Consider the following 13,162-nt stretch of genomic DNA (forward strand, 5'->3'; position numbering starts at 1 on the left):
CATTATTTTATACACCTCAAGCCTCCTCCTGTCCCAGAGAAGTGTAGGATGGCACCGCAGCCGAACTAGATTCTGTTCTTGTGCCTTGTCCCAGCGTGCATTTTCAGTAGATAGTGATCAAAAACTGAGAACCGTGACCAGTTTTGTCCCACCTAAGCCAAGTTGAGTTGCCGTTCCCCTATGCAGGTCCAACCTGTGTTTGGTTGGCATCATAGGCTCGCGATTAAACTTGGCCTCTCTGGCCTTAAAGCGGAGACAAAAGCTTGGCAACACTTCAAATAGAAAGCGCTCCCTTAGATGTGTTCAAAATACTCCAGGGACCAGAATCCGTGAAGAAAAATACGCATCAATATGTTGCCTTTCAAAAATAAACTTGCTGCCCAGTAGCGATCTGCCGTTTTGGGTCTCCTCGCCTCTAAGAGCTTCTCTTGTATCTTGTGACCTGATTAATTTTAATGGGAAATCACAACTTTAGTCTAGCTTTCGCACCAATCTTGAGATACCTGACCTTGGGAGGGAAAAGGTGCTTCAGGCTGCATACAGTGTAAATTTATGGGATTTTTTTCCTCCACATAGGCATTGGGGGAGTATTTTGAACAGAAGACTTTCCTTGTCCTTCAATGATTTGGGTTAATCATAAACCATAAATGTTGCCCTGGTTGTTTTAAAAGAATCTTTATTGAGGTTTTAAGAATAGGCATCCTTTTATGTGTACTCAGTGAGAAAGTAAATATTGCACAAATGACCATTAACATCTCACGTTGGGTACAGTATTACAGGAACACCTGCCACGACTGAGCTCAAATTTCATCATTAAACCTGATCGTTGAACTAATGCTGCCTTGGCACAGCCTGAATATTTTTATGAAAACATTTTCTGAATCCTTAACATAAACAACAGGAGCAGGAGAAACCATTCGGCCCACGAGCCTGCTGCACCACTCGATAAGATCATGGCTGATCTACCTCAACTCAGTTTCCCCGCACTATCCCCATATCCCTTGATTCTCTTAGAATCTAGCAATCTCCATCTTGAATGAGCATCCCCTGACCCCTCGGGTCGAGAATTCCAAAAATTCACCACCCTCAGAGTGAAAACATTTCTCCTCATCGCATCTCAGTCCTAAATGGCCGACCCCTTATCCTGAGATTATGCCCCCTAGTTCTAGACACTCCAGCCAGAGGCAATAGATCCTTGATTCCATGGACCTGAACTAGTGCCCACCAGCGGTGGCCAATGGGCAGTAATTTACCCAGTTGCTGTTTTGTCTTGCTGGCCCTCATGACCTTGGGGGAATCTAGAACTTGGGGGGGCATAGTTTCAGAATAAGGGGCCGCCCATTTAAAGCGGAAATGAGGAGGAATTCTTTCTTTTCAGAGGGTGGTGAATCTTTGGAATTCTCTGCCCCAGAGAGCTGTGGAGGCTGGGTCAGTGAATATATTTCAGGTGGAGATAGACAGATTTTTGAATGATAAGGGAGTTGAGGGTTATGGGGAGTGGGCAGGGAATCTGAGTTGAGCCCAAGATCAGATCAGCCATTGAATGGCAGAGCAGGCTCGAGGGACCAAATGGTCGACTCCTGCTCCTATTTGATGATCTTGCCCCCCCCACCCCCCAACGGTGTCCTTGAAGGTAGATCTGTTCCATTTCTTGTTTCAAGTAAACTCATGGCATCCTATTCATTTGATGCCCGTGCGTTTTCTTTTCACCATAAAATAACAACTGTAAAAACTTTTGTCCGCCAAACAGCTTGATACTTTGGCTTAGGTAGAAAGCCATTGAGCCACGTGTGCTTGGCCTTAATGATGAGGTTCGTGTTTGTTCACCTTGGCACCCCAGATTGTGACGGAAGGATGTGAAACTGTTGACATGACTCTGCGGAGGAATGGACTCGGGCAACTTGGCTTTCACGTCAAGTATGATGGCACAGTGGCAGAGGTGGAAGAATATGGATTTGCTTGGCAAGCTGGACTGAGACAGGGAAGTAGACTGGTGGAAATCTGTAAGGTGGCAATAGTAACGCTGACCCACGACCAGATGATTGATCTCCTGAGGACATCGGTGACTGTGAAGGTGGTTATCATCCCACCCCATGACGACGGGAGCCCACGCAGGTAGGTACAACCACCATCTGCAACAGCAACAACTTGTATTTGTATAGCGCCTTTAACCTAGTGAAACGTCCCACAGGGGTATTATGACACCGAGCTGCATAAGTACAAATTAGCGCAGGTGACCAAAAGCTTGATCAAAGAGGTAGGTTTAATGAACATCTTGAAGGAGGAAAGAGACAGAGAGGTTTAGGGAGGGAGTTCCAGAGCTTGGGGCCCAGGCAACAGAAGGCACGGCCACCAATGGTGGAGCGATTTATAATCAGGGATGTTCAAGAGGGCAGAATTAGAGAACCGCAGACATCTCTGGGTGGGGTGGGGGTTGTGGGGCTGGAGGAGATTCCAGAGATGATAGAGAGGGGAGAGGTCAATCTATATTAAACTATCTGGAAAACCAGGGTTAGTTCCAAACCAGACCCGTTGAAACAAATCATAGAATCATAGAAATTTATGGCACAGAAGGAGACCATTTGGCCCATCGTGTCTGCACCGGCCGATAAAGAGCTATCCAGCCTAATCCCACTTTCCAGTCTCGGCACTTCAAGTACATGTCCAAGTACTTTTTAAATGTGATGAGAGATTCCCTAGCCACGTTTATTCAGGATCAGCTAGAATTTATTCAGATGGTTTCCATATTATGAGAGGTTGTTTCCAGAACGCAGTCGAAAGCACGACCATGGGTCAGTTGTGAAATTACCACAGGTTGAATTGCAATGGTGATTTGGAACAAGAGTAGACACTGGCTTGAAGCATGAAGCCGTACTTTTCTATTTTCATCGTGCTTTGTTTTTTGATTTGACTACATGTAAAAGTCAGTCCGAGGAGAGCTGGGACTTGCATTTCAGTGTAAACTGAGCTTCCGTCTGGAATCCTTTCATCAATAGAAAAGGGAAAATGTTTAATGAAAACTGCTTGTGAAAAAGATACCAATATTTTTACTGATTATATATAAAAAGAAACTCTTCAAATAAACTTCTACACTCCTGAAAGAAAGAAAGACTTGGATTTATATAGCGCCTTTCATGACCACCGGACATCTCAATCTGCTTTTCAGCCAATGGAGTACGTTTTGGAGTGTAGTCACTGTTGCATTGAGAGAAATGCGGCAGACAATTTGCGCACAGCAAGCTCCCACAAACAGCAATGCGATAATGACCAGATAACCATTTTTTTTGATATGTTGGTTAAGGGATAAATATTGGCATTGGATAACTCTGGCTACAAGTGCGTGCACAGACTCCTCAGCTGACTGACTCAATCCTGCTCCTCTTTGAAATAGTGCCACGGGGTAATTTACATCCACTTGTGAGAGTAGACTGGACCTTGGTTTAACGTCTCATCTGAAAGCTGGCACCTCCAACAGTGCAGCGTGCTCTCAGTACTGCACTGGAGTGTCAATCTAAATTTTTAGTGCTCACTATAAACCCACAACCTTCTGATTCCGAGGCGAGAGTGTTACCCACTGAGCCACAGCTGACGCCACAAGAATGGGGGCAGGAACACGAGCTGATTTGTTTATCTCAACGCCCCACCCCTGGAGCCCAAGGATACTGAAGCCCCTGTAACTGCCCAACTATTGTCTGCAACAGGCCATAAATTGTACCTGGGGCTTTCTGGCCTGTTGTTTAGTCCTAAAATACATGGCCTTCTATGCTGCCTGTTTACATCAATAATAGCTGGCAATTATATGGAGCCATTCACGTCGTTCCTTCCTTTGATGCGACACAGACTTTAAAAAAAACTTTTCCCACAGCCATTCCTTTTTTTTTACTGCCCGTTCTGTCATTTTCTCTCCCTCTTTTTGATCAGCCGCTATATTGGCAAACAACCCTTGCCCTCGGCGCACATTCGGTCCTTTCCTCCGAATTGTTACTTTAAATCTCTCGGCTCGTGTCTAACCGCCACGTGCTTGTCTAACTCCTGTTTGTGGGCAGCATGTGACTTTGCCATTGGATAATTCTGGCTACAATAATGATCCTGTAAGTGCACAGACTCCTCAGCTGACTGACTCACAGTCCTGCTTCTTAACACACATGGATTTTCTTTAAAATAGATATAAGCTGTTTTCTTGGAAGAAGTGCCTGTGAGTCACAGCTGCATAATGGGTCTGATGACTCCACTGTGAATTCTTGGACACTGAAGGGGGTGTTATCACCAATCATCGTGACCCTGCCCTAAACATTGACCACAGTGAGGGTGGTCAGAGCAGCAAGGATTTAATTGTTTGGGTCTTGATGGGACTAAGAGCATTTTCTTAACTGCCAAAGGCACTTTGTAATCTTTGCAGGTTGCGAAGTGATGTCAAGGATTGAATGTAATTTTACAAATAACGCAAGCTCGCCATTCCGGTTTTAATAGCAGGGTTATGCGTTCGGACTTGTACCAACCCGCACGGCTGGTGCGCAGCCAAAGCTTCCAAAAGAAGTCTGAAGGTTAGGAAATAATAATAATGCCCATCCCTGGGATCAGGCATAGCATGTTACACCAGGGTTACTCATCAGCCACCGGCTCGGGCCTCCCCTCCAGTCTGCAGGGTAGAAGTGTGGCCGGTTCCGAACACGGGGCCCGCCCAGAACTATTCTGGTGCCACTTAGTCCCGTCCCATATGGTGCATGTGCGCTGTGTGCATCCCTTCTACTGACTTCTGAGACTAAACAAGTAAGTAAAACGTGAGGCACTCAGGATTATGAATGAGGGAAGGGAGTTGGGGTAAAATTGGGGTAGAATACTGGATGATTAGGAGTGATTCTAAGGCAGATGTCTATATTTTGGGGAGCTAACTAAGATATGCTAGAGAGGGAGAGAGCTGAGTGAGTGCAGCGGTTTTATTGGCAGGCGTGACTCTTTTTAAACAGGATATTTAACAAGCCTGAGGTTCTATTTAAAACGCAGTTTTAAGATAACTGTAAAATGTTATGTTGTCACTGGATCTCATTTCTGTTCATGTAGACTTTACTAAGATTTATTGCTGCAGCTTCCCCAGTGAAGTCCCAAATAATATAAACCGGGAAGGTCCTGTGGTTCGACCCCATGCCGTTCTCATCTGAGATGACAACCGGGGTGCAGTGATAAGACTTAGGTTCGGAGAGGAAATCCCGATCACTATACAGTGATCCACGCTGGCAAGTGCATGTAGGGATGTCTGGTGGCAATAGGATTGGCTCGGCCGTGGGTGCCCTGGCGCGGCTGTTAATGCCTCCCAGTTAACCTGCCAACATTCACACGTGGGGGGGGGAAAAAGGGCCACTTAGAACAATATGCCATTTATTACATTCGAAGTGTTCTGCAAGAGTACATTTCCTATCTACGACATTGCTTCCTGTGCCACAGGTTTTTGGTCAAGCTTCTCATGTCAACATTGAATGTGGAAAATGCCTGTGCAATGAGAAATCGCTGTGTGAACTGGTCCCAGTGATGCTATAGTTGCAGGCTGAAGCCACTAAGTGCAGTTCCACTGCCCTGTACCGCTGACAGGACATGGGGGCCCTGCTTCACTTGCACAAGGCAACTTTCAGATTGATGTCAGGAAGTACTTTCGTACACTGAGCCATTAGCACATGGAATGGGCTCCGTAGGGCAGTGTAGGCAGGAACCCAGCAATCACTTCATGAACAGAGACCGTGGGTGCTTTCTGAATTGATGGGCTAGAGTGGACTAAAGGGTGTCTTCATCAGTCTTTGTTTTGATTTCCATACTTACAAAAGGATATACTTGCTTTGGAGGCAGTTCAGAAACGGTTCACTCAGTTGATTCTGGAGATGAGGGGGTTGACTTATGAGGAAAGGTTGAGAACGTTGGGCCTCTACTCATTGGAATTCAGAAGAATGAGAGGTGATCTTATCGAAAAGTACAAGATTATGAGGAGGCTTGACAAGGTGGATGCAGAGAGGATGTTTCCACTGATGGGGGAGACTAGAACTAGAGGGCATGATCTTAGAATAAGGGGCCGCCCATTTAAAGCTGAGATGAGGAAGAATTTCTTTTCTGAGGGTTGTAAATTCGCTGCCTCAGAGAAGCTAGAACATTGAATAAATTTAAGACAAAGATAGACAGCTTCTTAACCGATAAGGGATTATGGGGAGCAGGCGGGGAAGTGGACCTGAGTCATGATCGGATCAGCCATGATCTTATTGAATGGCGGAGCAGGCTCGAGGGGCCGCATGGCTTACTCCTGCTCCTATTTCTTATGTTCTTATAATCAGCGAAGATGAAGGTGATTAGCCCAAGAGTGCTCCGACAACCAGCCCCTCTTGCTGCCAGGCTCGGCAGTGTTTACCAACTTGTGGCCAGGGTGAGTTTGTCAGCGCTGGCTGTTTAAAGCTGAAATCACAGGAGGCCGACAGAACAAATCTAAAAGGAGGATTCTTTTGCGAGCTAGTTTTAAAGGTGCTTCCTCCTGGTGAGGTTCCCTCGACAGATCCCCATGAAGTAAACGTGACTGCTCACTGTCACCACCAAGTATCGAAAGAAAATAGAAAGTGATCACGTTGCCCTTTTTTATTACAAACCCCACCCTTGGTTATAAGACTGTTGCTGTTTTACTTAACCTTGGCTTCTGATGTGTTTGTATATCTTTTTGTTTTTACTATTTAACTCAATGGATTCCTGGGATGAGACGGTTGTTCTGTGAGGAGAGATTAAGCAGATTGGGCCTATGTTCTCTGGAGTTTAGAAGAATGAGAGGTGCTCTCATTGAAACATATAAAATTCTTAAAAGCATTGACATGGTAGATGCTGAGAGGCTGTTTCCCCCTGGCTGGAGAGTCCAGAACGAGGGGCACAATCTCGGGATAAGGGGTCGGCCATTTAGACTGAGATAAAGAGGAATTTCTTCACTCAGAACATTGTGAATCTTTGGAATTCTCTGCCCCGGAGGGCTGTGGATGCTCAGTCGTTGAGTATATTCAAGATAGAGATGGATAGATTTTTGGACTCTAGGGGAATCAAGGAATATGGGGACAGTGCAGGCAAGTGGAGTTAAGGTCGAAGATCAGCCATGATTTTATTGAATGGTGGAGCAGGCTCGAGGGGCCGTATGGCCTATTTCTCCTATTTCTTGTGTTCTTATTTAATGCGGCGTTGTAGGTCATTCACCTCCCCAGACAGCTCCTTTTGGTGTGGACAGTGCTTGGCTCCCAGGGATATTTAACTGAGGGTGGAGTGCTTTTTCACTCTTTAATTGAGGATGCTGTCCAGCTTGATGCATTGTCCGCTCAACTTGCTCAAAGGCCCAGAGGGTAGTGTGTTCACAGCTTAACTGACTTTGTATCCAGACGTGACCAATGAATGGCCACGATTTTTTTTTTCCCCCCTTCCATTGTGACTCGCCTTTCTTTTGCTGCTTTTAGCACAAAGCTGCCTTTTCAAACTTTTGTACTGTGCTCTGTAGTCGGGCTAGTTTTGTCTTGCCTGAGCCCGGGGGAAGGAGGGGAAAGGAAACGCAATGTGAAAAAGAGTACACTTCGCTTTTTAGTTTGCACCACATCAGAAACCGAGTACAACTCCTGCTCAAAGGCATGAAACCCGGCCATTTATCACCACATTATCTAAGCTGACACTCTAGTGCAGTGCTGAGGATGTGTTGCTTTGTGGGAGGTGCCTTTCAGATGAGGCGTTAAACCGAGGCCCCGTCTGCTCTCTCAGGTGGACGTAAAAGATCCCACGGCCACTATTTCGAAGATCAGGGGAGTTCTCCTCTGTGTCCTGGCCAATATTTATCCCTCAGTCAACATAACAAAAAAACAGATTATCTGGCCATTATCACATTGCTGTTTGTGGGAGCTTGCTGTGCACAAATTAGCTGCCACGTTTCCCACATTACAACAGTGACTACACTCCAAAAGTACTTCATTGGCTGTAAAACGCTTTGCGACTTCTGGTGGTCGTGAAAGCCACTATATAAATGCAAGTTTTTTTTTTTCTCTTTTGAACAATACAAATTTGCTTTGAATGAAAATAAAATGCCTTCTGACAGGCATCGCACAGTGACTTGCATTTAGCATACGGCCTCAACATAAAGTCCTTTATTCAGCTCTTTCAAGACTACTGTGACTTGCATGCGATCAATACATTGCTGACATCAGTCCTTAAGCGCACTCTGTTGTGACTGTCGCAGTAAAGCACTGTTGGTTGAAAAATACCGACCTGAAACAGTCCACCAGGAGGTGCCTGAGAACGGCTCATGGATCACTGTCCGATTCCAACTTGCCTCATTTGGGGACGGGGGGGGAGAGAGAGCAGGGACTTGGCAGAACAGAAATTTGGCTTTGGTACTTTTTCCAGCTATTAAAATGCTGATGTTTCTGCGGAAATAATTTGTGCCAAATGAGTGAAACATTTAGACCATCAAAACAGCAACATCATTGTTGAAGGGAATCACGGACTCCAATACTGAGTTTCTGTGCGGCCCGCAATATCCACTTTTTGGCAGGTGTGCAGTGTACTCCGGCTTGGTTTTGCTGTTCCAAAATGTAATCCGTTTAATAGATTAGCCTGGATTGTGATGGACTAGCTCTGCCTTAGACAACAAATTTTCCCGATGTACCGCATTATGTGGCAACTTAATGAGCACTTAACCTGCTGCACCTCCCTGCACTGCCAAGTGTGCGGAATTAGATTTATTCCATCGAAGGTGGGGCATGAAACAACTAAATATAGTTTTAGTTTCACTTGAAAAAGGGATAATACGCAACTCGGAGCAAGAGTTAAGTGCAACCTTCTCTTGATCATTCAAAGCCGCCTAATTCGAATGACTGGCTGATTCATAGTTATCCACTTTGGTAGGATTAATAGAAAAAGAGTGTTTTTTTTAATACAGTGAGAGATTTGGAAATGTTAGTGTTCAGCAGGACCTGGGTGTCCTTGTATATGAATCACTGAAAGAACATGAGAAATAGGAGCAGGAGTAGGCCACCTGGTCCCTCGAGCCTGCTCCGCCATTCAATAAGATCATGGCTGATCTGATCCTGGCCTCAACTCCACTTCCCTGCCCGCTGCCCATAGCCCTTGACTCCCTTATCATTCAAAGTTAATATGCAGGTACAGCAAGAAATTAAGAAAGCAAATGGTATGTTGGCCTTTATTACAAGAGGATTTGAGTATAAGAGTAATGATGTCTTACTGCAATTTTATAGGGCCCTGGTGAGACTGCACTGGAGTATTGTACAGGTTGAATCTCCCTTATCTGACACACTCGGGACCTGGTCTGTTCTGGATAAGGGATTTTTCTGGACGCGGGGTGGTCATTGCAGTTGTACAGGGCTTTGGTGAGGCCACACCTTAAATATTGTGTACAGTTTTGGTCGTCTAATCTGAGGAAAGACATTCTTGCTATTGAGGAAGTGCAGCGAAGGTTCACCAGACTGATTTCCCAGGGTGGCAGGACTGACATATGAGGAAAGACTATCGACTAGGCTTATATTCACTGGAATTTAGAAGAATGAGGGGGGATCTCACAGAAACATATAATTCTGACAGGATTGGGCAGGTTAGATGCAGGAAGAATGTTCCCGATGTTAGGGAAGTCCAGAACCAGGGTCACAGTCTAAGGATAAGGGGTAGGCCATTTAGGACTGAGATAAGGAGAAACAACTTCACTCAGAGTTGTGAACCTGTGGAATTCTCTACCACAAAGTTGTTGAGGCCAGTTCGTTAGATATATTCAAAAGAGAGTTAGATGTGGCCCTTACGGCTAAAGGGATCAATTGGTATGGAGAGAAAGCAGGAATGGGGTACTGCAGTTGCATGATCAGCCATGATCATATTGAATGTTGGTGCAGGCTCGAAGGGCTGAATGGCCGCCTCCTGCACCTATTTTCTATATTTCTATGTAAATTGGTTGGTACATGGTACAAGTGCTGAGCAAGGGGATATCTGGGCTGGCTGGCTTGGGGCTGGGAGTGCAGCAGAGAGATCATGGGGCCGTGGGCGGTGGATCGCGGGTTCAGGCCAGTGATTGTGAGGAAGGATTTAAATTAGTTCATGTCGGAGTTCTGCGCATGCTCCACTCGGTGGCCGGGAATGGTTCTGGATAAGGGAGATTCAACCTGTGTACAGTTTTGGTCTCGTTGCCTAAGGAAGGATATACGTGCCATAGAGGGAGTGCAACGAAGGTTCACCAGACTGATTCCTGGGATGGGGGGATTGTCCTATGAGGAGAGAGTGAGTAGACTAGGCCTATATTCTCTCGAGTTTAGAAGAATGAGAGATGATCTCATTGAAAGATACAAAATTCTTACAGGACTTGACAGGGTAGATGTAGGGAGGATGTTTCCTCTGGCTGGGGAATCTAGAACCAGGGGTCACAGTCTCAGAATAAGGGGTCGACCATTTAGGTCTGAGATGAGAAGAAATTTCTTCACCCAGAGCGGGGGGTGAATCTTTGTAATTCTCTGCCCCATAGGGCTGTGGAGGCTCAGTCATTGAGTATATTCAAGACCAAGATTGATAGATTTTTGGATATTAAGGGAATCAAGGGATATGGGGATAATGCAGGAAAGCGGAGTTGAGGTCGAAGATCAGCCATGATCTCATTGAATGGCGGAGTAGACTCGAGGGGCCACATGGCCCACTCCTGCTCCTAATTCTTCTGTTCTTATGTTCATGTCGTAAAAAAGACTGAATAATCATGAGTAGATGTAGTTCATATCTTTTGACTCCAAGGCGAGTTAAGTTAATTGAAACACATTTGAGTACAGGGGCAGGGAGGTGTTGCTACAGTTGGTGAGGCCACACCTGGAGTATTGTGTACAGTTTTGGTCTCCTAACTTGAGGAAGGACATTCTTGCTATTGAGGGAGTGCAGCGAAGGTTCACCAGACTGATTCCCGGGATGGTGGAACTGACCTATCAAGAAAGACTGGATCAACTGGGCTTGTATTCACTGGAGTTCAGAAGAATGAGAGGGGACCTCATAAAAACGTTTAAAATTCTGACGGGTTTAGACAGGTTAGATGCAGGAAAACTGTGCCCAATGTTGGGGAAGTCCAGAACCAGGGGTCACAGTCTAAGGATAAGGGGTAAGCCATTTAGAACCGAGATGAGGAGAAACTTCTTCTCCCAGAGAGTGGTGAACCTGTGGAATTCTCTACCACAGAAAGTTGTTGAGGCCAATTCACTAAATATATTCAAAAGGGAGTTAGATGAAGTCCTTACTACTAGGGGGATCAAGGGGTATGGCGAGAAAGCAGGAAGGGGGTACTGAAGTTGCATGTTCAGCCATGAACTCATTGAATGGCGGTGCAGGCTAGAAGGGCCGAATGGCCTACTCCTGCACCTATTTTCTATGTTTCTATGTTTCTACATCCTTGTTGGAGTTGAAAGGAATAGCTTTGAACATCTTCAGAAGTTTCTTCAGTCCCACATGCTTTAAAATAAATTTGGGTTTTATTTAGTTTGAGTGTTAGGAAATCTTTATCTCTCTCCTTGATCGCAATGAACAAAGCATGCATTTGGATTCCACAAGTTAATTTCATGGTTAAATACCGTAGTCTGTTCAGTATAGGCTTCTGTAGTATAGTTGTCTGCAAATTATTGTACATTAAGCAACTCATCTTCCATGTGACACTCATTTTTCTTTTTAAAAAGGTGCATGACCAAACTGCTTGGCGTCGGATGTTGAAGTAAACCATTCCGCCCAAAGTGGTTCGTTCCAACAAGGGCCACTTTCTTTCAGTCTACTGTCCTTTCATTGTGGGCTCAGGGTTTGAATGAAGCTCATTCTGAAGAGTTGAAAGCCTCTTCCAAACTGGAACAGCTTCAACCCAGTATCTTCAGGGCATGGACCCACAACACAGAGTTGCATCTAATGTAGCATTAATTTGGTCACCTCAATCAGGCCGCAATAGTGGCTAAAGAGGCTGACGCCATGTCATTCTGAAGCTTGGGGCTCAAACACGTTGTCGGGGCAGAATGGAGCCAACTTTCAGTCTAGATCGAATCCATGCTGACCAGGAGTGCTCGCTGCTGACACTGGGTGTCTGAAATGCAAAGAGTACTGCTGCACCAATCACCAATATCTTTTTGTTTTGCTGTCAACAAAAGTAGCTTCTGCAACCACACCCCCCCTTCCCCGGTTAAGGACAGATTTGAAGATATAATGTATGCACCTGTGCGTCTGCTCACAGGTTTGTGGAACTGTTGCATTGAGAGTGGTTCAGCCAGTCACGTGTTGCTCAAGACTCAATAAAACCCCGGCCAGTTAGGTCTAGGTCATCCATGTTGAGGTATGCAGTTGTGAGCCTAGTGGATGAACTGGTAATGTGTCGTTTGTTAAACCTTTATTAATAAACCAACTAGTTCTTAATAACAAAGTGTTGTTATGAATTCTTAAGTAAGAACCCATGACGCAAATACATTACAATGAGTGAAAAATTTTGCAAGATTGCATGCCAAGCAAACGCTTTCTATTTCTGTGCACTTAGCAGGTCAGTGATGTGATATAGCAGAGAGAGTACTGTCACTGAGGATATAGGAGCTGCAGTGGGCCATTCGGCCCTTCAAGCCTCCTCCGCCATTCAATAAGATAATGGCTGATCTGCCTCATCTCCACCGTCCCGCACTATCCCCATACCCCTTACATGGAGGAATATAGCAGAGAGAGTACTATTACCTGGGAAAGGGAAGTTTTGACCCAAATGTCTGGGCGAGAATCCCACGGGATTGGGCTGATCACCGGTGTTATGCCCTGCCCAAAATTTCTCCCCGCTGACTTCAACAGAGCGTAAAACTGGGTGGGGTGCCAAACCAGTGATGCCTCCGATCACACGGCTTCCCAAAATTGCCATTATCTTTGTAATGTTTAATCTTGTTCGGAGACAGAATAAGTCTGAGGAAATTTTTAAGTGCAAAATAAGCGGGAGCATCATCTCACAGCTGAAGTTTTTCAATTTCTCCCCCTCCCCCTTCCAAAGGTGTTGATCCCTTTGCTGGGGTACAGTTCCACGGGTGCCCTCTGCCATCGCGTGCCAGTGGCCGATGAGTCTCGGCAAGGTATTCGACTGTGAGGGGATGGGGAGGGTAACACGGCCAAGTCAGATCCTCTCCTCGCCCAG

General features: G+C 45.6%; 1 protein-coding gene across 5 annotated transcripts in view; it reads left to right on the forward strand.

The window, feature by feature from the left end:
- sipa1l3 (signal-induced proliferation-associated 1 like 3) overlaps window positions 1-13,162 on the forward strand; it is a 230,675-nt gene that overhangs the window by 135,284 nt on the left and 82,229 nt on the right. For all 5 annotated transcript variants that reach the window (XM_070867704.1, XM_070867703.1, XM_070867706.1 and 2 more), the window contains one exon: window positions 1,841-2,115. In XM_070867704.1, the coding sequence (XP_070723805.1) occupies window positions 1,841-2,115 (275 nt within the window). The remainder of the gene's footprint in view (window positions 1-1,840; window positions 2,116-13,162) is intronic.

Source organism: Pristiophorus japonicus, chromosome 26 (genome assembly GCF_044704955.1).
Source record: "Pristiophorus japonicus isolate sPriJap1 chromosome 26, sPriJap1.hap1, whole genome shotgun sequence".
Classification (NCBI taxonomy): domain Eukaryota; kingdom Metazoa; phylum Chordata; class Chondrichthyes; family Pristiophoridae; genus Pristiophorus; species Pristiophorus japonicus.